This window comes from Xenopus laevis, chromosome 2L (assembly GCF_017654675.1).
Source record: "Xenopus laevis strain J_2021 chromosome 2L, Xenopus_laevis_v10.1, whole genome shotgun sequence".
Classification (NCBI taxonomy): Eukaryota; Metazoa; Chordata; class Amphibia; order Anura; family Pipidae; genus Xenopus; species Xenopus laevis.
This window is the reverse complement of record NC_054373.1, coordinates 165,768,896-165,796,633: the sequence shown is the minus strand read 5'-3', so window position 1 is coordinate 165,796,633 and position 27,738 is coordinate 165,768,896. Positions and strand designations below refer to the sequence as shown.

General features: G+C 38.9%; 1 protein-coding gene across 2 annotated transcripts in view; it reads right to left on the bottom strand.

The window, feature by feature from the left end:
- The window catches only part of LOC108707568 (phospholipid-transporting ATPase IB), a 425,456-nt gene that overhangs the window by 128,869 nt on the left and 268,849 nt on the right, over positions 1 to 27,738 (bottom strand). For both annotated transcript variants that reach the window (XM_018245563.2, XM_041582662.1), the window contains exons 28-30: positions 7,741 to 7,815; positions 4,643 to 4,765; positions 712 to 790 (exon numbers count right to left, since the gene is read on the bottom strand). In XM_018245563.2, coding sequence (XP_018101052.2) covers positions 712 to 790; positions 4,643 to 4,765; positions 7,741 to 7,815 — 277 coding nt within the window. The remainder of the gene's footprint in view (positions 1 to 711; positions 791 to 4,642; positions 4,766 to 7,740; positions 7,816 to 27,738) is intronic.

The following is a 27,738-nucleotide window of genomic DNA, read 5'->3' as shown; positions in this document are numbered from 1 at the left end:
GAACCATGAGGCAGCAACCTCGATGCTGCCCCCTTCTCCGCGCTTAAAAGTTTAGCGACGGAGCGCGTCAAAAGGGGCCGCATCGCTAGTGCAAGGAGCGCGTACTGCGCTTTCTGCACTAGCAGAGCCGAATTTCCGGTTAAAAGACGAGAAATACGGCTCTTAAAGTTACAGGGGGCAGCTTTTTGCTGCACCTTGTAACTGGCCGTTCACTGCCACCCGAGGCAAGGTGCTCTCCTTGACTCATGGCAGGAACGGCCCTCCTGGGGTGAAAGGGGGGGATGTCTTTGTGCCAGCCCCTACCCACCCCTTATTAATACATTGGTGACTAATGCAGTCAGCACTGTGTTAGAGAGAGGAGCTGCAGGTCTATGCGGGCCTACAGTAAGTCACACAATGTAGGGTATAATATATATAATAAGGCCTATAATATTTCTAGCAGAAATTATTATTATAATATAGATTTCAGCTATAATAGAAAAGGAAGTTGCAAGTTAGTAATGTAAGAACCAACAGAAAGCCAAAAAGCAAAAAAAAAAAAAACTTTTAAATCATGCAAATTAGTAAAAAGTGACATAATATTCTGTATTTTTCTGTCAATCCATAGCTCTGCACTCTGCCTGCTTTAATCTTCACTAAATACATGGCTCCGCCGGCCAGACCATGATGCTTTGTGCTCCGCGCTGACATGTGAAATTATGAGCGACTTACCGTGTTCAAGCATTTTCAGTGGAAACCAGAAGAGAATTACAGAGTGGATCAAGGCGTTGATGCAGTGACCCCAGAAAACCTAAGGGAAAAGAAAGGAAGGGAATTACACAGGCAGCCATCAACACTTGTCTAATTCCAAACAAATGCTTATTGTTATGTTTATCCCTGCGCTGAGTTTCCTGCTTTCAAAGAGAAACAACGGGGGGGGGGGCATGTAAATTTCCTTCTGCGTTTTCTCTCCTTTTAATAAGGAGCCATTTTAAAGGGGATACTGTCAACATATAACTATCACTCTATTAAAGGTTCTCATTTTGTATTTTTTTTGTATAATAACAGTTCAGTCGTTTGGTTTGCTTTTTAGCTAAGCTGACTTATCTTTCGCCCATCACTAATGCTGATGTAACTTGTGAAACATTGAAGTTTGTTTGGAGATCTTTGCCTGCCCATGTGTTGAGCCAATCACATTAATGGACCAATGCAGTCCTCGGCTAATAGTACTTTCTAATCCAGCCGGTATATTTATTTCCAATTTTTTGGCCAGGCTGCTGACATTGTGGGGCATATTGATCAAGGGTTGAATTTCGAATTTGAAAAACTTCAAAATTCTAATTCAAAAAGACCGACTGAAATTAAGTCAAAGTTTTATATTTGGCCGAATAGGTCAGTTTTCGATTGAATAGGTCCATATTCGGCCAAATTAGTATCGTACGAATCAATGTCCACCAATTGACTCTAAATAGGTTCTAGGAGGTCCCCCATAGGCTAAGATGGCGAATGGTCGAAGTCGTACATGATAAATTTCGATATTCAAATTTTCAAATTTTTTTTTTCAAATTCGAATCGAATTTGAACTATTCCCTAGTCAAAGTGCACAAAAAATAGCTCCAAAATTAAAAAATTCCCCTCGACTTTTGATAAATCCACCCCTGCATGTTGGTAGTATATTCGAGGGGCCAAAGTAGCAGTTTATACTGGTTCATGCATGCCCAGCTTGGCTCGGATTTCTAAAAGGCAGATTCACAGTTTTGCTGCTATTCACATAAATCACAGGAAAAAAAATGTCATCAATGCCATTTTTTGACAATGGCAGCAAAATTACAGACTTCTGAGCAGGTAACTCTGTGTGTGTACATATACATAGACTTCTATATGTTTGGTTGCCAGACCTCTCTCTCTCTCTCTGTGTCTCTTTAAAGTTGGCCTCCCCTATATGCCCACCAACGGCAGGGCTATAGTGGGTTAATACTTACGATCGGATTACAACGAGGAGCTATGGGCTCCGACGGGTTGATCGCCGGAAAAATTAAACCTTCCCGATCTATATTGTGGAAAGATATAGATCGGGAAGACCTGTCGGAAGCCCCCCCCCCATACACAGGCAGATAAACTGCCTGAATTCATCTAAAGCTTCAATCTGCCCATGTATGGCCACCTTTATTCAGACCTCCTGAGAGACTGACCAACCTGGGTTTTAAGGACAACTGATTAGCCACCCGAGGCTAATCAGACCCAGACAGTCAGCAGGTAGCACCTGACTCTGCTACATCCTCAAAATAAATTGTGAACCGAAAAAACACATCTGCCCTTTAGTATGCATCTAAAATCCCTGCCATAAAGCAAGACAGGAAAGCTGTGTTTTGCCACAATAAAGTAAAGAGAGTTTTGTGAGTACAAGTATAGGATCCGTTATCCGGAAACCCGTTATCCGAATTACAGAATGGTCATCTCCCATAGACTCCATTATTCTTTTCTTTTTCTCAGTAATAATAAAACAGTAAATTGTACTTGATCCCAACTAAGATATAATTAATCCTTATTGGAAGCAAAATCAGCCTATTGGGTTTAATTAAAGTTTAAATGATTTTCTATTAGACTTAGGGCCCATTCACTAAGTTCGAGTGAAGGAATAGAGGAAAAATAGTTTGATTTTCGAATGTTTTTTTTGGCTACTTCGACCATCGAATTGGCTACTTCGACCTTCGACTACGACCTTCGAATCGAACGATTCAAACTAAAAATTGTTCGACTATTCGATAGTCGAAGTACTGTCTCTTTAAAAATTTCTTCGACCCCCTAGTTCGCCACCTAAAACCTACCGAGGCCAATGTTAGAAGGTCCCCATAGGCTTGCTAACAATTTTATGATCGAAGGATAATCCTTCGATCGATGGATTAAAATCCTTCGAATTGTTCGATTTGAAGGATTTAATCATTCGATCGAACGATTATTCCTTTGATCGTTCAATCGAACGAATTGCGCAAAATCCTTCGACTTTCGATATTCGAAGTCGAAGGATTTTAATTCGGCAGTCGAATATCGAGGGTTAATTAACCCTTGATACATCTGCCCCTATATGTATGGAGAAAACCCCAGGTCCTGATCATTCTGGATAACATGTCCTGATCATTCTGGATAACAGGTCCCATACCTGTACCAGGAAATACCCGTCGCACACAAGACTTCAATAGTAGTGAAACAAAGTTAATTATTGTTTAAAGGCATTATACCTTATGATTGGACTTTATCTTCAGGCATAAGTGAACACATTAATGGCAGAAGAAAAATATTCTCTTCTTAAAAAATATCTGGACATTTCTAAAATTTATGGGGTTTTTTTGAGGATGAGCTAAAAAATGTGTTCTTATGGGGCATCACATTTACAATGTAGGTGGATTTATTTCAGGCATCTTTTATTTTGCTGCATGTCCCTGGTATCACAAGGTCTGCACAATTAATTTAAGTCTATAATGTAAATGTCTACATTTAAAGGGATTCTGTCTCAGTTTGTACAGTGAGGTTTTTATTTCTAAATTAAACTGTTTAAATTACAAATAATTCACTCTACCATATACAATTGTATTTCTGAACCAACAATCTGGTTGCTAGGGTCCACATTACCCTAGCAACCATGCATTGATTTGAATAAGAGACTGGAATATTAACATGATAGGTTTGAATAGAAAGATGAGTAATAAAAAATAGCAATAACAATAAATGTGTAGCCTTACAGAGCATTTGTTTTTTAGATGGGGTCAGTGAGCCCCATTTGAAAGCTGGAAAGAGTCAGAAGAAGAAGGTAAATAAACTATAAAAAAATAAATAATAAAGACCAATTAAAAAGTTGCTTAGATTTGGCCATTCTTTAACATTCTAAAAGTTAACTTAAAGGTGAATCACCCCTTTAATATTGGTATGTATGCAGCCATCCCTTTAATATTGGTATGTAGGCAGCCAACTCAGGTCATTTTTCCTGATCCTGTGCCAGCACTTAACAATGGAACTGTTTTCAGTTAAGATATTTTTTCTCCTACTCAGTGTAACTGGAGGAGTTGTGGTGGGACTTGGATTTTTACATAACTGCAACTTACTATTGAGTACTATTTTCATACCTACACCTAGCAATGCAGGAGTCAGGGAGCTGTTATCTGGTTGTTCCGTTGAGAGGCTGACAGGGAAGGGGGTGATATCACTCCAACTTGCAGTGTAGAATTAAAGAATGGCTGAAGTTTATCAGAGCATTAGTCACATGACTGAGGGCACCTGGGAAACTGAAAACATGTCTAGCCCCATGTCAGATTTTAAAATTAAATATAAAAAAAATCAGTTTTCTCTTTTGAAAAACGTATTTTACTTCCTTGTTTTGTGACAAAAAGTCATGTGATTTCCATCCTGCCCCTAATTTGCATATGCAAATTAGGATTCTGATTCCGTTCGGCCATGCAGAAGGATTCGGCTGAATCCTGCTGAAAAAGCCCGAATCTTGGCTGAATCCCAAACCCAATCCTGGATTCGGTGCATCCCTAGACAGAATACCTTTAATCTGTACTTACCAACTGGATAAATTGAGCCTGATGTTTGGGTCTATTTTCTATATGAGAAGTCATAGAGCACCACAAGTTACTGTCTGAAACAGCAGTTTTCTCCCACTTACCCGTGTGTTAAATCCATCTGCATTCTGTGTGATCTTGTAGAGCTGGGGAAACCTTAGCATACTGTCTTGGCTGCAAGTTCGCTCACAGATTCCCAGCGTAAAAGGCGGTAAGGCGGTGAATATCTGCAAGGAGAACATTGACAATCCTATTAAAGGCGATAACACCATAGGAGGAAGTGGGGAAAGCTAAAAGGTTATAAATGGCCCCAAATGGGGAAGATTTATGTGTCATGAAATATTCAGAATGTCTTTTATCCAAGATTTAGTGGTACAGAAACAGATGTCATTGTACGTCTAGCATTGTATTTTTTCCCCAAAACCTGTTGGAGGAGAGGTGTTTTCTGATGTGAAATTATATCTTAAAGGGATCCTGTCATCGGAAAACATGTTTTTTTCAAAACACATCAGTTAATAGTGCTACTCCAGCAGAATTCTGCACTGAAATCCATTTCTCAAAAGAGCAAACAGATTTTTTTTGTATTCAATTTTGAAATCTGACACGGGGCTAGACATTTTGTCAGTTTCCCAGCTGCCCCATGTCATGTGACTTGTTCCTGCACTTTAGGAGAGCAATGCTTTCTGGCAGGCTGCTGTTTTTCCTTCTCAAAGTAACTGAATGTGTCTCAGTGGGACATGGGTTTTTACTATTGAGTGTTGTTCTTAGATCTACCAGGCAGCTGTTATCTTGTGTTAGGGAGCTGTTATCTGGTTACCTTCCCATTGTTCTTTTGTTTGGCTGCTGGGGGGGAAAGGGAGGGGGTGATATCACTCCAACTTGCAGTATAGCAGTAAAGAGTGATTGAAGTTTATCAGAGCACAAGTCACATGACTTGGGGCAGCTGGGAAATTGACAATATGTCTAGCACCATGTCAGATTTCAAAATTGAATATTAAAAAATCTGTTTGCTCTTTTGAGAAATGGATTTCAGTGCAGAGTTCTGCTGGAGCAGCACTATTAGCTGATTCATTTTGAAAAAATGTTTTTTTCCCATGACAGTATCCCTTTAAGTACAGAGTCTATACGGGAACCCATTTTCTGTATTGGTTTCAAACAGCAGACTTTCTAGTTGCAAGGAGCAATACATTCCAAAATCTGTTTCAGTATCCAACATTCTGAACCAGTGGCTTTTAATCTTGAAATAAGAGCTCATAATGTTTGTAGCCAAGTACAGAAAAAACAAAGCCTTGGCTTATATTCTGAATCCTACTATTCATCAAAATAGTTGTAGTTATATTCCCTAGATAATGCTATGGGCTGTGATAATATAGGATAGGACGGATCAAGGGTCTCAAGAAAGTAATAACTCACCACCCTGAGCCCTCAGCAAAGGGAGCGGATAAACCGAAAAACTTATGGAGCAAAAATAAGGGCATTCTTCCACCAGGCAGACAAAATCACTTAGAAAAAGTTTATTATGTATAAACTTTTTCTACATGATTTTATCTGCCTGGTGGAAGAATGCCTTTATTTTGAGTGCCTGCTCCATATGTTTTTTGATAATATAGGATCATTTTATTCTATACTGAAAAAACTAATCCCTTCACGGTTTGGAGATTTGTGCAAAAATACATGCTCTTACTATGTCCAGGCAGTGAAGTCTTACTTGCATTCCATTATTCTTAAATGAAGGACCCCTGGCTGTCAAGTAATTCTGGGAGCAACTGTTCCACAGTAACTGGGGCATTTCCATGTGCTTATACGTGTAGGAAAGTCTATATTCTGGAGAATAATTTAAACAGGTTGGACATCTCTAGCTCCAAGTCTGCACCCTAAGCTAAGTATTTCTGCTTCCAAACTATTATATTTGTTTTACTTCTCCAATAAGAGGTAACGTCACACAGGTAAAATTTAGCAATTTTGTAGCGCAGTGGGGGGTAGAAAAATGTTCCAAACTGCCCCACTGTTCATCTAATCACCTAAATACTCCTGGTGGACTTTCGTGACAATTTTAAAATGACTGCCATTAAAATACAATCCTGCTCCGTCGGGCAATTGTCAATTTTCTATTGACACTCGGACCATCCCAAACTCCATTTAGAGGCACATTTATCAAGGGTCGAATTTCGAATTCATGTGAGTTTCTGTTAACAAACATGAATTCCATTTTACTTAGTTTGACATGGGGGACATTTCTTTAAAAAAATCGAATATGGCGAACTTGGACTCATTTTACCGACCGAAAACTTGAATCGAATTCGATTTCGACCAAACTTGATTCAGGTTTTTTCTTGAATGTCAGGAAGGCTACAAACATCTCCAAATTGGTCACTGGACCTCTTCCATTGACTTATACAGTAATTTGGCAGGTTTTAGGTTGTGATTAGTCAAATTTGATTCTTAAAGGGCCAGAGTATGATAAATCTCAAATATTGAATCGAGTTTGGATAATTCCATAGTCAAATTTCGCAGTTTTAATTATAAAAAAATAAGAATTTTCAGTTCAACCCTTAATAAATCTGCCCCTTAGTGTCCGTATATCCAGAATCCATTTTAGGGCTAAATTTGATGCACAAATGATGATAGATAACACACTGACCTCAGTTTCTTGCTGTGTACAGTATGAAGGAAGACAATCCTAATTTTTGTAATCACTTGAGATACATAAATTCTGATTCTGAGCAGGTAAACTGTATTGAGCCCAGTGTGATTTTGGTACAGTAACTGATCTATGGACTGAACTCCCTGCTGAGTAACCAGAACTATGTTCCCACACACCAAAAAAACCAAAGGCTTCTTTGAAAGGTGATGATGGAGGGTGCTGTTCTTCTACTGAAGGTTGCTAGATGTTTCAAAGATTAATGCATAAGACTACAATTAATAAAATAGCCCTTATGCTTGATTGCTGGCAGCTGTAGCCTTTAAACCATAATATCGCCAAAACAAGATTATTAATTGCAATTATTAATAATGGAATATGTGGCTTTATACTCAATGTAAAAAATGATTCATAGATTGGACATTCCTTTCTTCATTCATCATAAGAAGCAGTTGGGTGTAACGCAAACTCCTGACTTACTGTATGTAGATATTTGAATGTGATGAACCTCATAGACATAACAGCGACAAGCAATCAAAAACAAAAAAATGACTCACTTACCACATTGTACAAACCAATGCACCATCGCTCAAACAAAACTTGTCCAGAAAATCCATTAACAACGGCAAACCAAAGCTGAAACAAAACACAAAAGAACCATATTACATTCTGAAACCTCCCTAAATGTTTCCGTAGAATGAAATGCAATGGCTGAAATGAAGACCACCCGCTGGACCCAGCTGTGCAAAATTCTTATACATAATTATCAGAGCCGATTTAAAACGTTCTAAGCACATTTTGGGGGTTATTTATTAAAGTCCGACTGCCAAACACCCAAAAGTTTTTTAACTATAAAATCCGAATTCTTAGTGGAATTTTTTTTTCGAGATGTATTATTCCCCAAGGGTGTAAAAAGTCGGTTTCAAGACAAGTTTCCCCCCAGATCTGATTAAATCACAATTTTTTTTAATAATAAATAAGGTCAAATATTGGATTCTAGTTGGGTCAGACTTTATTTTAAAAACTCAGATAAATTTTGATTTTGATAAATAACCCATGGGGCAAATTCACTAACCTGCGGAGCGACAGGGTGCCACTAATTCACTAAAGTTGCGCTCAGGGAGGTGAAAGGTAGCGAAGTTCCGCTACCGTTAATAAGTCAAGCAAAGCGAAGTTACACTAGCGATGCCTAATTTGCATACGGCGACAAGTTAAAGTACAATGGACGTATATGTAGCAGCAAATACATTACACTACACAAGCCTGGGAAACCTTCATAAAATAAAATAGAGTTGTTATTTTGCCCTATACATGTGCCCACTGTATAGTTTAGGTGCCATATGTTAGGAAATGTAGGGGGGAAGGAGGGTACCCCCAAAAATTTTTTCGATCTTTTAAAGCCTATCACCCTTAAAAAAGTAAAAGACGCCAGCGTTTTTTGGGACTTAGAAAAAATTTCAACTTTTTTTGAAGCAATCCCTACCAACTCTATTGCACTTCGCCTGGTCTGAGGTGACGAAGGCAAGTCTGGCGCAAGAGGTAACGTTCAGTAAAATGCGCAAATTAGTGAATTAGCGTAGTTAAGTCCCTTCGCCATAACGCAACTTTGCTTGGCATATGGGTGCGAAGTATCGCTAGAGTAGGTCCACTTCGCTAGCGAATTTACACCAGCGCCCATTAGTAAATCGGCAAATTAACAAAATGACGTCACGCTGGCGAATTTGCTCCAGCGTTACCCGCTTTGCGCTTTAGTGAATTTGCCCTATGTGTTTGTGCCACATTTCTTCTTACCTGAAATGATAGAACTTAGTGGGGTAAAGCCATGTTCCCTATAGCCATGAATAAACATACACGTTCTAACAATCAAAGTAATTTACAAAGTTATATAGTTAATTTCGGTTGAAAAAAGCTGTGCTTAACCCTTATATCTATATTATATAAACACAGACTTATACAGAAACTATGGAAAAGGTGGCTTTATAGTAAAGTTTATACTGGATGTCTCTGCATTCTCTCCAGCTCATAATCTCCAGGTGAGGCCATGCCAGGGATCTATAAAGAGGCAAAGTTTTGTCTTCATCCCTCAAGCCAATGCCCTTTATATATGAGAGTACATTATTAGCTACGGTAGACAATGGCTCATTTACAACTGCCCTGCACAGTTAAGTTTCTAAGCTACACAACATTACTGTTTTGCACATTTATCCTGAAGAATCACTGCCATGATAGAAGAGTACAGGGAATAAAGCCTGTTCCAGTGCACAAATGAAAGGAGGCCAAGGTTAGCTAGAGTCAACTCAGTAAGAAAACCTACAGAACATATAATACAGGGGGTGGAAGAGTGAGGTATTAGCCTGATGCTCTGAAAGCTTGCAATCTATTTTTATTGTTAGCCAATATAGGTATAGCTTCTATAATACTTTTGTGTTTGTGTCTTTTTTAGCTCTTAAATGAAAAAGTGCAAGGGTCCTTTTAAGATAAAGCTATCATTACAGCTTTTTCTTAAAAAAACCATACATCATTCTGTTTAATTATATAATGTGGGTTTCTGTTTCTTATTATCGCATGCCTCACACGGGGAATGTTTAGTTTCTATTTGAATAATATTTTAAGCCCTTAAAGGAGAACTAACCCCCAATAAGAAAAGCCCCATCTACTACCCTATATTGTCTCCTCTCCCTGCTTCCTACCCATATAGTGCATTATTCCAGAAAGTGCCCCTGTACCATATGTTCCCTTATTTATGCAGAGTATCGGAGCTCATGGGCGTCATCTTCCGGGTCTTCGGTCTTCTTCGGTGAGAGAACGGCATATTTGCCACATGTGCAGTTGGAGCAGTCTGGTATTTGTACCAACTGCGCATGCGCCGAAAATTCTGTGAATTGCCAAAGGGAAGAGGATAGGAAGAAGACCTGGAAGATGGCGCTCATGAGTTCTGCTGCACTACTCTGAATAAATAAGTGCGCATGCTGTACAGGGGCACTTTCTGGAATAATGCACTATGAGGGTAGGAAGAAGGGAACGTGACTATCTAGGGTAGTAGATAGGCTTTTCTTATTGGGGAGGGGGTTAGTTCTCAGTAACTTAACAATGGAGGGGCGGGCCCGGGTACAGAACGTGCAGCCCCGCCCACCCCCTCCAAAAGCAGTTTTTTAAAGGAGAATGAAAGGCTAGAACTAAGTAAGCTCTATCAGAAAGGTCTATATAAATACACCAGTAAACCCTCAAAGTAATGCTGCTCTGAGTCCTCTGTCAAAAGAAACACAGCATTTCTTTCCTTCTATTGTGTACACATGGGCTTCTGTATCAGACTTCCTGTTTTCAGAATAAACCTCCAGGGCACGGGCTTGAGCATGCTCAGTTTGCTCCTTTCCCCCTCCCTCCTCCCTTCTCTGCTGTAATCTGAGCCCAGAGTTATGACTGAGCAGGGAAACTCAGGTAGGAAGTGATGTCACACCAAGTGAATATGGCAGCTGCTATCCTAAACAAACAGAGGGAGTATCTAGAGCCGTTTACTCAGGTATGGTAAAGCATTCTGCAGAATAACCAGTGTTATAGCTTGCACTATTGTGACTAGTCTATTAACAATAAACTGCTTCGGTACCTTTCCTTCTCCTTTAAAACGTGCGCCGCTCTGGAAGCAGGTTTTTAAAGCGTGCGTGAACTACCAGCCGGAACCTGGTACAATTGCACCCCCGGTAGTTCCGCTACTGTTAGTTCTCCTTTTAGATACAGGCCTACTGGTTTAATCCCATAAATGACAAAAAAAAATAAATTAAATATATAAATATATATATATAGTAATAATCAAAAAGAAAACCGCACCAAACAGGTCTTTATATGAAAAAAACAAAAGGTTTTATTTGATCAACGTTTCGGCTCAACAGCTGGAGCCGTCTTCAGGAACTATAAAAAAAAAAAAAATATATATATATATATATATATATATATATACACACACAAGTGTACCACTTTAGCTAACTCTTGCTACTTTATTAGAAGAGGAATAAGAGTTGAGAGCTATCAGGAGGCTTCTGAAAACTGCAGATTTATTGTCAGCCTTTCAGTCCTATCACACAGCACCCAATTATAATAGGTAATCTGCCAGAAATACTTCTGTAACCTACTCTATTCCCATAACCCTCTTGGTGGTCACTTATCAAGGTCTATAACATGAGGAGGGCCTTGGCTATAACATAATTGCTATATCTGTCTGCAGAAGGGGAAAAAAAGGTATTCTTCCATGTCGAAGAAAAATTGATGTATCCTTACTATATAATTTACTCATAAATATTTATCCTAAAGACGTATAGCACTGGGTTAAAATAAACAGAGCCGGGCTTTCAGCACTATCCCAAGTTGATTTCAACCAGCAGGTTTTCCTCTACATCCCGTCTGCTGCCCTATTCGCTTTCAGTTTATTTTCTAAAGTACATTGTCTTATTAAATTAGCTTCATATGACTCAGGTTTTTACTTATCTAATAAAATCATGCGGCAGCCCATCGACTGAATCCATTCTGCTGGATTTCCATTGCAAGGTCACGCTAGGTCTGCTCGAGCGGTTCCCATAGGATTTACCATAATGGAAAAAATGAACTACTATCTTCCTCACGTCTTCGCCCCTTAATGGGAAAACAAAATCGATTTTTATTCACTTTGGGTTTTCAGCCCAATGGAAAAAAAAAGTTCAAAACATTTGGACAATGTCTGGCAGTTAGAGAAAACAGCATGGCTGGTAATTAGTGAAGCAAAGGCCCCAAAGAGCTGCAGCATCTGTACTGTACCCAGCAGCTGGGATCTGTGGCGCTGTATAGAGCTTTAATGATCTCTTTTCAGATGATGCAAATCTTTAGAAAAGGAGTCGTGTATTTCTGGTTGAACCAGAGGGAACGCAGAAAAGCTTGCAAATAAATATAATTCAACATCAGTAGTGCTGTCAAAAATATTAAGGACTAAAAAATGTACCAAATGTATGTCTATAAATTACAATGCTAAGTCATTGCCCAACAAAGACCTATATCTGTGGAGAAAATAAGTAGGGAAGGAGCTACAGGGGTTGCAGCATAGTCAGGCCCAGGGTTGCCTAGAGAGTTATTTTATCCAAAATAGGTAGAAGTTACAAAGTTACAAACTGCTATGATTAGGTAACAGGTATATGAGTGAGTAAACATGCTGGTAGCAGGTCTACTTAGTTAGTCTCAATCAGGTCTCTATCTACTGTATATCTATTGGCCAATGTTACTTTAGCCTTGTGTTCGAGTCTGGTTTACAAATTATGGTTGGCTTCAGTGCTTGGGAGCCATTTGCATTTTGGACTACCAAAATATCCCCACAAAACACTTAATTGCACATTATTTCACGGGCAGAAAAAAAGGGAACACACAAGTAGAAACAAATATATTCACAAATACTGCTAAAAGATTGCTTAGAAAAGTTGAAAGTTGCTTAGAATTGGCCGATCTACATCATAACCCTTTAAACATTAAAAAGGCACACTGAGATCAAACTGCAAATGAAATTTATACACATATATATTGGTGATGTGCGGGCCGACCCGATACCTGCGGGACCCGCGGGTCGGACGGGTTCGGGTCAACTTCGCAGTGCTCCTCGCAGGCAGGTGCGGGTTGACCTCTTCTCCTGCTCTCCCCGCCCGCCACCTTCAAATGCTGGCAACCGACTTCCGGTTTTATAGTCTCGCGTCTGCTCGCCCCTTTTGTGACGCCATCGGTGGGTCGGTGCGGGTCTAAAAAGGGACCCCGGAAGTGGGTGAGGGCAGGCACGAGTTGTAGCAGGGCGGGTGCGGGTGAGGGAAACCCTGACCCGTACATCATTAATATATATATATATATATACTGTATATTATAATAATAATAAGTAAAATATCATGCATTGGAGCTCCTAGAAGGAGTTACATTCAGAAGTCTATATAACTACCAATACAAACTACAACTGAAAGTAAGAGAAGACAGTGTCTATGAAACCTGGTGTAACAGCTGCAGGCTATGCGACCACAGATGGTGATGGTTTCATTTGAATATTTTAATGGCATGCACTGTTAATTTGTTCTTAGGGGAAAAGAGTGTTTAATTCCTTTTTGTATGTCTGAATTAAAGAGGTCAGAAATATGTCGATCAAACCTTTGCTTCTCCAGATGCAGCCGTGGCTTGAAATAATTAATGGAATCATTATTGGAAACATTCTCTCTATCATATAAGCCATCCTACGCCTTGTTACTGCAAAGTGTATTCATTAGCCTGATACAGAATGCCTCCGACAGCCATAAACTGTATTTAAAAAAGGATGATTTAAAGCTGAATTTCAGGTTAGGTAAAACACTATCATACGACCTCCATTGCTCATTTAGAATTATAATTATTATTATGTATTTATTTATAAAGCTTCACCAAGTTACCCAGCTCTATGCAACAGCCACCTACACAATGGCCACCAAGAAAAGGTCCTACTTTTTACAGATATAGGATTCCTTGTTCGGAAACCCATTGTCCAGAGAGCTCCGAAAGGCCATCTCCCATAGACTCCATTTTATCCAAATAACCCAATGATTTCCTTTTTCTCTGTAATAATAAAACAGTACCTTGTACTTGATCTTGATTCAAACTAAGATATAATGAATCCTTATTGGAAGCAAAACCAGCCTATTTGGTTTATTTAATGTTTACATGATTTTCTAGTAGACTTTAGGTATGACGATCCTAATTATGGAAAGATCTTTAATTCGGAAAACCCCCAGGTCCTGAGCATTCTGGATAACAGGTCCCATACTTGTAGTAGACATAGGGGCAGATTTATCAAAGGTCGAGATGAATTTCCGAATGAAAAAAATTCAAATTTCAATCTATTTTTTGTTTACCTCAACTTGGGAATAGTCCAAATTCGATTCCAATTTGAAAAAAAATCGGAAAATTCGAAAAAAAAAATGATCATGTACTGTCTCTTTAAAAATTTGACTTCAACCATTCGCCTTCTAAAACCTGCTGAATTGCTGTTTTAGCCTATGGGGGACCTCCTAGATCCTATATGGAGTCAATTGGTTTTTGACCAAAAAAAAACAGACTTAATTTCGGTTGGTCTTTTTGAATCTTGAAGTTCTTTCAATTCGAAATTCGACCCTTGATAAATATGCCCCTTAAGGTAGGAAGATACAAGTTATCGAAAGATCAGCTATTTGGAAAACCCCGGGCCCCAAGCATTCTGGATAACAGATCCCATACTTGTAATAGACTTAAGGTATGAAGATCCAAATTACGGAAAGATCCATTATCCAGAAAACTCCCCCGAGCTTAGTGGATAACAGGTTCCCGGCCTGTTTAAGGTTATTTGAGGGATGCCATAGAAGGAACCATTGTGAGAACCATGCTGTACCCATAAATCCAACAATTACATCATTGATTCCAGATTTATTAAAGAGAATTAAATGACCATTATTGCATAGGAATGCCGATTTATCAACATTCTGATTTTAGTGGTTTTAGATTTTATTAAATTCTACTGTTAAAAATGCCTTGTAATTCATTAAAAGATCCAAATATAAAAAGTACGAATGAAAAAAGAAAGCTGAACGCTGCACTACAGAACCTGAAAACTTGGAAGACCTTTAATAATTAGAGTTCTTCCAAACAATTACTAGCAGAACAAAAAATCTGAAAGCCTCTAACTCTGAATGGCTAAAAAAAATCCAATATGATGAGTGGTTTTACTTGCTGAAGTTTTCTATTAGTTCTATTAGGTTTTTACTAGGGATGCACCGAATCCACTATTTTGGATTCGGCCAAACTCCCGAATGCTCTGCGAAAGATTCGGCCGAATACCAAACCGAATCCAAATCTGCATATGCAAATTAGGGGTGGGAAGGGGAAAACATTTTTTACTTTCTTGTTTTGTGACAAAAAGTCAGGCAATTCCCCTCCCCGCTCCTAATTTGCATATGCAAATTAGGATTCGGATTCAGTTCGGCTAGCCAGAAGGATTCCACCGAATCCTACTGAAAAAGGCAGAATCCTGTCCAAATCCGAACCGAATCCTGGATTTGGTGCATCCCTAGATTTTACACTTTATAAACCTCAAGTTTTAGAGACATTTTTTTAAAAAAAAAAAAACATTTTTAGAGAAAAAATTTGGTAAAACATGCATATTGCCAGGGCTCATCTATGACGGGTGCGCCACTACCCGGTCCTGGACTGTCTGGACAGCTACCACTGACTGAGCCAGCAGGCCCCTCAGCCTAGGAAGCACTTCGCGACCACGTACTTATTATATCGAACAGGGAGGGTGAGGGGGAGCCAGGGCGGTTGTGAAGTTGCAATGAGTGAGGCTGCAATAAGAAGTTAATGCCCGCTCTCTGCGGACAATTGGCCCTTGTGAGCTCACTGACACCCGCTCATGCCTGCTGCCTATAGGGACAAAGCATAGCCCGGGGGATTTGGACAGGTGAGTGGCTCCTTATTCTTCAGTTACTCGGCTGCAGCTGCGGGGGGCATGCCCTGAGACCTGGGCCTGCTTGGCATGTTGGGATGGGACAGTAGCACCTTAGCTTAGTGTTGCTGTTATCTCTGCCACTGTTTTTGGATACCAAACGAAAGGTGATTTAGTCACTGGTTAAAATAAAAATGTCCAACCTATTTTTTTTCGCTTCATCTGCACAGTTTTATATAGCAAGTATATAGTATAGGTATGCAATGGAACAGGTTGATCTATGGTTTTTCACCCTAGGTTTATACTCAAGTCAATAAGTTTCCCCAATTTTCATAAGTAAAATTAGGTACCTCGGCTTATACTCGGGTCGGCTTATACTCGAGTATATACGGTATGAGTAGGCATACAGACCAATTGATGTTCCTACACCTCGATTGGTCTGTATGCCTACTCTTTTAATTCTATGTTAAATATTAAGATTAACTTTTTTTAACTTAATTGCAGAGTTTTTGGGATATATTTTTTGTATCTGATATATGTGCCCTGTGAACTGGGGGCTATATCTCAGCAACTATGGCCCTTTAGACAGGCCTTATAGACTGCAGTGTACAAGTGCTACTATATTGTTACTGAGCCGAACCTTCTTTAAAAGCAACGCACCGGAGTATATCCAACCCCTGACCCCACCGCAAACACAAAAATATCAGAGAGGAAGATATTTCTTATGATTCTCTCTAAGTTATACCTGAGTCCACTAGTTCCATTTTGGGGCCTGTCGTTACACAAAGTACACAACTTTTTGTAGATTGCAGGAAGAGAAGAGAACAGAGACTGGCATTTATTTTTATAAATATTGTGAATAAAGTTCTCCCTCTTGTAAAATATAAGGATAAGTTACCGAGGCATTCCAGGACCATGATCATGGAACTCCGAGGTGACTTCTAATATCCTCTTACTTAATGGATCCTTTAATGGATGGCAGGAATTCACACAACGACTGCGGCTAGGGTTGCCACCTGTCTGGATTTCACCCAGACAGCCCGGTTTTTGGAAGGGCTGCCGGGTGAAAAGTTCCTGTCCGGATTTCCAAATTAGGAAATCCGGACAGGACATTGAAGTGAATGACATCAGCCAATCGCTGATTTCCACTTCATCAGTCCCGCCCCTGATGTCACCCACCTCACCCGCCCCCGACGTCACCGGCCAGTCCCCGTATGTCACCTGCCCACTCCCTGCACGTTTTCGGGGAAAAAAAAAAGTGGCAACCCTAACTGCGACATAATAAACGTGGAAGATGGAGCGCCTTCATAGTTACAACACTACTACAAATATACATATATATATATATATATATATATATATATATATATGTATATATATCAGTGGCGGAACTACCGGGGGAGCAGGGGGTGCGTGCGGGCCAGGACCCGCACCCCCTCAGGGCCCCCGGCAGTTCACACGCCACTGACAAATGCGGCCGTACGGAGGGGGGTGGGCCCGGCTGCTCGTCACACACCAGGGCCCGCCCCCCTCTAGCGACGCTACTGATATATATATATACGATTAAAAAAATACAGTAGGGTATAGCAAAGTATACAATGTGTGCCCTTTGGTGCATTATCCATTTTCATATTTTTTAGCTTTTTTACCTTTACTTTGCAGATGGATAAATCTACCATGTCCCAATTCACACGATGAGTTTCTCTTCATATTCAGTTGGCAATTGTTACATTATACAAATAATAAATACAAAAGTCATATCACTTCAGTGAAATAAAAAGTCCAGTCATCTCATCAGTTTTGCACCAATTCCAACATCTAAAGGGCCCCAGGGATTTAACCGTAGAGCGAGATAATTCAAGACACGCCTCCGGTGTCAGGATCTCAAGAAGCCTTGCTTTACTTTGGCTGCGAGTCCTGCTCATAGCAGTCTGGCAAGTAGAAAGTAATGCGGCAGCCAATTGCACTCTGTGGGGATGTATCCATTTCTGCATTTTTATTTACTGTTTTCTTTCATTAACCTTAAAAAAAAAATCACTGCCAGTTACGAGGTGACATAAACGCAATTGGCAACCTGTTAAACGGACGTAAAAAAAAACGTAAAGTCAACGCATTTCTTGTATTGAAAGCAGAAGTGCAAAAATATTTACTGCGTATTCCATAAAACTTTCTTCCACTCATCTACAGCCACTGCACTCGCTGTGTTGCCAAAAAAGAAGCCAATGCTGCTACAGATCCAATAAGACAAAATTTGTACGAGACCAGGATATATATTTATACAGCCATTACAGTCTGTCTAGGCCTTTTTCTCTTATGTTAGAGTTGTGAGAGTAGTGCAAAAAAGTGTGCAGATGCCAGTGAAATCTCCAGTAATTTATCTCCACTCTCCCACTCAGTGCAAGAAGAAAGCAATTTGATTTGTATAATGAGAATTCCCTACGCCATTTATATTGCCATTGTATTAGCTTCATTATCGTGTGGGATCAGCTCCAGGACAAGGAAAAACCATTCTCCATGTGTACGGTTTAAAATAAACATTCAATCGTTTTTTTATACCCCTGAAGGAACATACTGCACTATTTACATAAAGTTCAAACAAAATGAAACTACAATATTTTACAAAGGGAGATTTAGGGGTTACAATATGGTCTTATTTACACCCCTTGCTCCCCTTAGGGCCCAAACAAGGAGCATCTGCGTCTGTTTCATTGGGCGTCTTGTACAATCACAAAGGAGCAAGGCATCTTGGGTCTTCTGGCACTGCAATCAAGGAATGGAAATGCCAGGGAGTAACTGCAGAGGAAGAAGACCCTGCCATTGCATGGGGTACAAGTGTAGGCAGCCCAGTGAGGCCCTAATTAATAAATAATTGTAATATATCTTGTTAGAATAAGTCAATTTATTAATATTTTGGGGCCCCTAAATTTGCTTTGGGGCCCAGTAACATCTAGTTACACCACTGTGTCTGACGGCCAGCCATGGTACATTCATATTTTATTTAGAACCTGCAGGTTGCTGGTAAAAATACAAGAAAAACATGGCACTATAGGGGTAATCTATGATCCCCTGGGCAGTGTGCCCTTTACTTGCAGCAGGTCTCTGAGCTCTTTTTTGGAGCACAGAGATCTGTGGCTGTTCCAAAGAACAGTCAGTACTAAATTCTTGAGGAGCGGAAGTAGGGTTGCCATCTGGCAGGTAACAATTATGGTTGATCCCAATGTTATTAACAGTGGCGGAACTACCGGGGGAGCAGGGGGTGCGAGCGGGCCAGGGCCCGCACCCCATCAGGGCCCCCCGGCAGTCCACGTGCCGCTTATTCCTGGCCAGTTCCGGGTGTACGGAGGGGGGCGGGGGGCCCGGCTGCGCGTCCTGCGCCAGGGCCTGCCCCCCTCTAGTTACGTTTCTGGTTATTAATAGAGAATAAAGATAAATATATAGGTCTTTTTTTCCAGAAAAGGTGGCAACCCTAAATGGGAAGCATATAGGCGTCACGCACTCTTGCTCCTAAAAGTCCCTTTACTTGCCTGCCATTCAGAGTGCTAGTTAGGGAGTGGCTGGAACAGATAGGGATGGCCTGCGCCCCCTGACGCTGTAATCTGAACCTCATGTTGAAATTTTTTATCAAGTGCGAAGAAGAATTGCTTGCTAAATGAGCACTAAGATGCACACTCTTGCACCCCTTACCATTCTGAACTTCTTCCCCTGTCAGTAGTAAATTAGCCCTTATGTGTTTTTTTTTGTACTTTGCATCCTGACAGACCATGATAAACTAGTTCTAAAGGACACATACAGAAAACAAAGCAGACTCTTATTACAGGTATCCGTTATCAGGAAACCCGTTATCCAGCTCAAAATTACGGAAGGGCTGTCTCTCATAGACTCCATTTTATCCAAATAATCCACATTTTTAACTTGATCCCAACTAAGATATAATTAATCCTTATTGGAAGCAAAACCAGCCTATTGGGTTTATTTAATGTTTACATCATTTTCTAGTAGACTTAGGGGCAGATTTACTAAGCTCAAGTGAATGGTTCAAATTATGGTTTCAAATTTTGAATTTTTGGGTACTTCAACCATCGAATAGGCTATATTCGACCATTCGGCTTCGATTTCAACGATTCGAAGTAAAAATCGTTCGACTATTCGATAATCTGTCTCTTTAAAAAAAACTTCGACTTCATACTTCGCCCAATTAAAGCTACTGAAGTGCAATGTTAGCCTACGGGGAACTTCCAGACCAGTTTTCTACGTTTTTTTTGGTCGAATAAAAATCCTTCGATCGATCGCTAAAAATCCTTCGATCTAACGTTTTCTATTCGATCGTTCGAACGCTAAATTCGGTGAAAAATCCTTCGATTTCGATATTCGAAGTATTTCGATTCGAGGGTCGAATTTCGTCGTTTTTTCAACTTCAAAATTTGACCCTTAGTGAATCTGCCCCATAATGTATGAAGATCCAAATTATGGAAAGATTCGTTATCTGAAATACCCAAGGTCCCGAGCATTCTGGATAACAGGTCCCACACCTGTACTCCTAATAAATATGGAGTTTGCTTTTCTCCAGAACTACCTTTAATGCATTATAAATAATCATCCAACCCCATACAGCAGCCTAATAAGGCATGTGTCCTCTGCATTTTAAGTCACGGAGCATACAGTGACAACTAACATGCCTATAGTCAGAAGAACGGGGACATTATAGCCTTATGATTTACAGAAGGGGGCTCATTATCAGCTAAATATAATATTTAAAGCAAGACTACGCTTCTAGTTTTGGAGATGCGGATACAATACTAAGGGCACCTTTCTTCTATGTGCCAGCCCATTCTTCATAAGAAACGTTGTGTAAATGAAACAACATAACTTTTAAGGAGAAAATTTGAAAAATATATTAATCCAGTTTCTATAAAATAATACCTAGCACGGCTTAAATCAGTCATGTGACATTTACGGAAAAAAAAAACCCTAACGGCAAGTTATTTCTATGCCTTCCAAAGTGTTTCTGGCATGCCTGTCAGTGGATATTCAGCTCATTTTGAATCCTGCAAGACTTCTGAACAGCTTGTCAGAACCACAAATATTTTCTGTCAGACCAGCCAAACCCCATCCCTCCATTCAGCTGGGAAATAAAAACAGCTCGCAGAAATCCTACCCCTGCAATCAGGGAAGCTTCCAAGCAATAGGGGGGAAAAAAAGGCAAGCGGGGATCAATTAAAATGTTTGTATCACATTTCTGTTTTAGCATAAAGTATTTCAAGCAATTATACAAATATTTGACTCTTGTAAAACGTACTGGAGCTCCAAAAAGGTGCCATGACAAACACACGAGTAGTTCATAGGGGGATGCAATCCCCTTCTACCAATTGTGGGAATCTGTAACCAAAACATAAACACTGCCAATTACCTTTAAATAATTCATAATTTCATGAAATAGGCTAAATTGACTGTAGCAGTAATCTTGCACAAAGCTACTATTAAGCACATGGCAAAGCACTTCAAAGTACGTGGTGTGTTACTGCTCTTATTTAAAGGGGAACTCCACATAAACACAACTTAAGTTTTTTTGAAAAGTAAACTTAATTTCAAGCAACTTTGCAATATACATCAATTAAAAAATATGCAGACTTTTCGTGATTTTTTTCCCTAAGCCTAGCCCCCTGCTCTCCTGCTGATCTGTCTGACTAGTTTGCTGAGCTGGCTGACTACTGTTACTTTGTATCAACAGCCATCTGTCCTCAGCCTGCATCTTCCAAACCCCACAATTCCCTGCACACGTGATTTCAATAAGGAATGGAACATTACAGTGCAATGCATTGTGGGTTATGTAGTTCCTGCATGCTGTCTGTAAGCTGTGGAGAAGTTGTTACAATTTGTAACATCAGTGTTTAGTCCCTCCTTCCAGGCCAGGATTTCAAATGATGCAGAAAGAGAAGAACTGTTAAACGGCTCGATTTCAGCATAGAAAATGCCATTTATTCAGACTTTTTGAAGAAACAGGTAACTCTGATAGATATATTAGGGGTTTCTGTGTTATGTGGGCCAAATTTTGGTTTGGAAGCCAGAGTTCCCCTTTAAGGTGCCCATACAACTGGCATTTATGGTGCAGTAAATGTGTTCTGCAGCTGAACATATAGCCTAGGTCCTCCATGTCATTCAAGTTTGCATGAGGGCCAACATGGATGGATGTGCATGTTTATTCCCCAGACAATGAAGAGGTCTATGACTTTGTATATTTATTTTACACTTAGGGGCCCATTTATTAAACCTCAATTTTTTTCTGGTCGAGATTGATCATACCCCAAAGCTGCTAAAAATCTGGATCCGAAAATACAACATCTCAAACCTGTCGAGGTCATGTAGAAGTCAATGGCTGATTGAGGCTTTCGTCCGATAATCTGAAAAAGTCAAGTCTTCGCAATGACAACTTAATAAAATCGAGTCTCTGGAGCATCAATCATAGAATACACATCGATGCTCCATTTTGTCGTGAAATTTTAGTGATACGTTTTTTTTCTAGAAATATTTACCATAAATGATTTAAAGTCGTGGAAGGGAGTTTGGTTGGGTTTGTTTTTATAAAAAAACTTGAATAATTTGAGTTTTAGTAAATAAGCCCCTGTATTATGGGTAAAACCATTCCAGGGGGGTGGTGTAGTTCAAGTACACCCCTGATGGAGTGGGCTTCAGATCACAGCCATCTACAAGGGGCAAGATCCACTGTCACTGATAATTACTATTCTACAGACAGAGTTACCGGATTTTATTTTTTTTTTCATGGTTCAAACTTTTTAGCGCTAATAATCTTGCATAGTATTAAACCACAAAATTTGTGCTATTTTTTATTAAGCGTAAATAACACAAAAAGCTCTAATATAAAAGTATGCATTTAAAAGTTGCTGAGGTCATTTAGAAGCCAATGGGCCAGATTCAATTCAATGAGATAAAGTGAAAAGTCATGAACAAGATTCAATTTGAGATGCAATTCAATTCAGAAAAACTTATATCACATTTTATTGCCTGACAACTCTATGGAAGTCTGTAGGAAGAAGCTGGAACAGAATTTGGAGAAAAGTTATCAAATTGAATCTCGTTTATGACTTTTCACGTGAAAAACTGTGGAAAACTTCTATACTTTTGCTCCAAATTTGATAATCCCCTTAGTTACTCCAAGGTTTCAGAATTTTTAATCATTTATTTTGGCGTACACTAGGGCATATTTATTATGCTGTGTAAAAAACAGCAGGATAATACATCACATATCGTCAGACTTCGCCGTGTAAAAAGTGGCCTTAAAAACTGCGTACATTTTTTTCTTAGTTTCTTAGAAAGCAGTTGCACAGCTTCTCTCCAAGGGGTATTAATCAAATAAGGGATGGACAGTTCCTCTAGAGAACCCTAATACAAGTGTTCAGAACTGCAGGGTTCCTGTCTGGAAAACTGTGAAATGTCTGTTCATCATTTGATAAATATTCCCCCAAGAGAACAATGCTCCATGTCTCTTACTTTCTGAGTTGGTGCAACGCTCCTTACCAGGCAGATACTGTATAATAACTGAGCAGTGGTATTGTACCTATTAAAGGAGAACTAAACTCTAAAAATAAATATGGCTAAAAATGACATATTTTATATACTGAACGTATTGCACCAGCCTAAATTTTCAGCTTGTCAATAGCAGCAATGATCCAGGACTTCAAACTTGTCACAGGGGGTCCCCATCTTGGAAAGTGTCTGTGACACTCACATGCTCAGTGGGCTCTGAGCAGCTGTTGAGAAGCTAAGCTTAGGGGTCGTCACTAATTATCAAGCAGAAAATGAGGTTTGTCTGTAATTTAAGCTGGTGCTATAAGGCTAATTATTAAATTCTGATGCTAATTGCACTGGTTTCTGTGCTGCCATGTAGTAATTATCTGTATTAATTACTAATCAGCCTTATATTGTGACATTTCTATTCTATGTGTACTGTATATTGTGAGTGGCTCCCTAAGCTCAGTAAGTGACAGCAGCACAGAGCATGTGCAGTGAATCAGCAGAAAAGAAGATGGGGAGCTACTGGGGCATCTTTGGAGACACAGATCTTTACTGCTAAAGGGCTGTGGTTGCCAAAAACATAATGTAGCTCCTTCTTTAGTTAAGCTTTAGCTCTCCTTTAAGGGGCAGATTTATCAAGGGTCGAATTTCGAGTTCATGGGAATCTGTAAAAACTCCCATAAACTCCCATGAACTCGACATTTTTCACAAAAATAAAATTCAGATTTTTCAAATTCGAGTGAATGGGATCGACCCGCCAACTCAAATTGAATTTTAATCAAATTCGATTCGAGTTTTTTCTTTAAAAAAAACCCTTGATTTTCAGGAAGGCTGCAAACAACTCCAAATTGATCCCAGGACGTCCCCCATAGGCTAAAACAGCAATTCGGCAGGTTTAAGGTGTTGAATAGTCGCATTTGAATTCTTAAAAATTTCAAAAACCAAATTCAATTTTTTTTAAAAACTCCAATCGAATTTGAACTATTCCCTAGTCGAATTCCATAAAAAAAATGCAAAGATTTAAATTTCAAAATTTCCCCCCTTGATCCTTGATAAACCTGCCCCAAATTGTAATTTGTAGATCCAATAACTCTCTTTTTAGCTTTAAATACATGCTGAAATCTGTTACGGGTTGATTTATCTTGTTCTTACACCTTTTAGGAAAATATGTAAATACAAGATGGAGTACAATATATAATTTCCCAAACTTCATCATGCTAGAGTTCTATTTATCTAGAATGTGTTTTTTACTCCGTTATTATTATATATATATATATATATATATATATGAATTCCACTGATTGTGGCCAGGGCAATGTCATTTTTTTGTTATAGATGCCAAAACTTATACTCATGAAAATGATGCTTATGTGAATATATATTGGCAAGCAGGCTAACATAACCTGGAGCATAAACAAAGGCTATTTTTTGATTGGCTCTCTTGCACTGGAATCACTTCTTACCATTTGGAACCTGTATTAACAAATATCTCAAATCTTGAGTATAACAAACAAAGCACTGTTAACATAAGATGCCTTAATGATGGGAAACCTAAGTTACACGAAAACGAAATTGATTCCTCTTACACTTCTTTAAGTCTAATCGCTGTACGTTTGCAATTTGAGTTAGAAAAACATTAAGATATAGATGGGAGTCAGCCATAGCTGTTCTGTTTTTTTAAGTCAAATCAGCGTTTTAGCAGGGCCATTAAGGGATGTCCAAAATGTTATTTTTGGATCTAAAACAATATAATGTTTAAGAAAATCCACAATATTCTTTTTTTTTGTATAAACACATTTCCAGTTTCTGCACCCAGCCAATTTTACAAGAATAGAATAATATGGCAGCCTGCGAAGGTCAATAGATCTTAAAGGGATTCTGTCATGGGAAAACATGTTTTTATTTAAAAAAAAAAAAAAAACGCATCAGTTAATAGTGCTGCTCCAGCAGAATTCTGTGCTGAAATCCGTTTTTTAAAAGAGCAAACAGTTTTTTTTTATATTTGATTTTGAAATTTGACATGGGGTCATGTTGTTAGTTTCCCAGGTGCCCTCAGTCATGTGACTTGTGCTCTAATAAACGTCAGTCACTCTTTACTGCTGCACTGGAAGTTGGAGTGATATCACCCTCCCCCCGGCAGCCCATCAGTAGCCTATCAACAGAACAATGGCAGCTAACCAGATAGCAGCTACCTGACAGATTTGTTTGCAGTTTTAAAATTGTTTCTCCCCTTCTCATTGTACTTCAATACAACCCAAGTCATGCTCCCTAGTGGTATGCATGTGAATAGCACCCAAACAGAAAGAAACCCTGCTTTTTCTTGCTTGGGTGCTATTCCCATTTCTACCACCATGATTTGGGTCTTATTGAAATACAATGATAAGGGGTAGAAACAATAGCTGTCTCAATGCAGTTTCATCCTGAAGTGCTGGCTCCTTCTCAAAGCTCAGAATTAGGCACAAAGCACTGAGATGGCTGCCTCCACACCAATATATTATATATATATATATATATATATATATATATATATATATATATATATATATATATATATATATATATATATATATGTTGGTTAAAGAATAACAATTTAAACGGTAGAGTGAATTATTTGCAATGTAATGAGAAAATAATAAAAAAAAATAAAAACCATGACCATAAAAATCATGACAGAATCCCTTTAACATTCTGAATTGTGTCTATGAATTTGGGTGAATAAAATCCTGCCAATCCGTCCACATATAATGGCAGCTTGGCAGTAAGGAATATACGATAGAACACTACATATATTTCAAGAGGTAAAGAGGATTCTGCTTATAGCCTTTCAAGCTGTGGGTGGTTCAAAACGTACTCCAACATCTAGCCAATGGCTGGCTTAGGAATTATCTACAGACTTCTAACCACTGTTTAGATTACTATTCAATCAATCAACTAGTGGCTGTTTTAGGATTTGCTTGTACCCTTCCAGCCATTTGAAGCTCATGATAAACTTGTTTTCAAAGAACTTTGTCTTTAGAACAGTCCTAGAGGAGTCCACTGAGACTTTACCTATCTTGTTAGTATCTGAATCTACTTTGGATCCTACGAGTCTGCTAAATTCTGCTTAAACTAACTATTGGTTGTAAATGCTAAAAAGAGAAACCCTATTATACAGGCAAATCTGCAAACTGCTAGGTACAACACATTAATATTTAAAATATTTTTTCCATTCTTCTGCCATCAGCAGTTTAAATGTTGAGGTGAGCACCGTCTTAAAAAGAACCAAAGGCACAGACTGTTTTGAGATTTAGGAGTTGGGAAATAAGTTTGTTTCCTCAGACAGCTCTCATAAAAATTGTAGGTTGTACGCAAATGTTCTGGAATTTGTTTTTCCCACATGAGGTCTTCCAAAGAACATTCCCCACACCATTTATGAAGCCAATTTGATTTAAAGTACGAAATCAACATGTCAATCAGTAAAGCTATGAAATGCCACAAGGGTCCTAGAGGCAGAAAAAAAAAGCCTTTGTTGAAGAAATGAGTTTTAAAATCACGAAGAACAAAAGAGTTGCACAAAAACCAGATCATTTGCAATGTGCAATAATAAGAACTGAATCCACATATTATCCTGTATCCCTAGAGCTTCCAACTGTTTCAAAGCAAAGCAGTCTTGCTACTAATAAAAACGTGGTCTAGAAATTGTCTTTACATTTACAATAGCCTTTAAGTTTCCTTGGGTGAGGTGCATCTGAAATGTGATGGAATGGACCTAGACAGGCTCCACAGCAGATCAATATATTATTAACTTTTTATATATTTTTAACCATGCTGTAGGGTAATGAAGGCTGGACCAAACCATAGGGTGTAGGTGTCAAGTGCACAAAAAAAAAAACTTTGCTTTATAAACTTCAGTCTAAACAGAATGTTATTCTAGCAGAAAACATATAAAGCTATTTTTAAAGACAGCTGATCATTAAAATTTTTGCTGTGATTCAATATAATTGCAGCAAAAAAACATGATCTTGAATTTTTCAAATTCGTGTTTAACAAACTCAATTTTAGAGAAATATCATATGACCTTCAATTCTTCATATTTGGGTTTAACAAATTCGCATTTTAGAGATGTATTGATCAAATAAAATCTCAATAATTAGGATGAAAATATTTGGCTGATAAAACCTGTCGAGCTTCTATAGAAGTCAATGAATGGGTCAGATTTGAAAAATGAACAGAACAATTATATTTTTGTTGATGTTGAGTACCAGTTTCTCCCACTTCCGATCCTCTTCAGAAACTGTGTGACTGTCTAAGGGGGTTATTTATCATTAAAAAAAAAGTCTGACCAAACAAGGATCCAGGATTTACCCTTCTTTAACATAAATAAACACACAAAAAAAATTGGATAGGGAAAAACTGTGACTTTTCCGGATTGTCACAAGAAAAACGAAACCCAGACCATAATATCTTCAAATTGCAAATTGGACCTCTGCCATTGACTTATATATACAACCGTGACAGGTTGAAGATGGAGTATTTTCGGATTCTGACTTTTTGCATCCTCGGGGTATAATAAATCTCAAAAAATTCAAGGTTTTTTTTCCAGTAAAAATTCA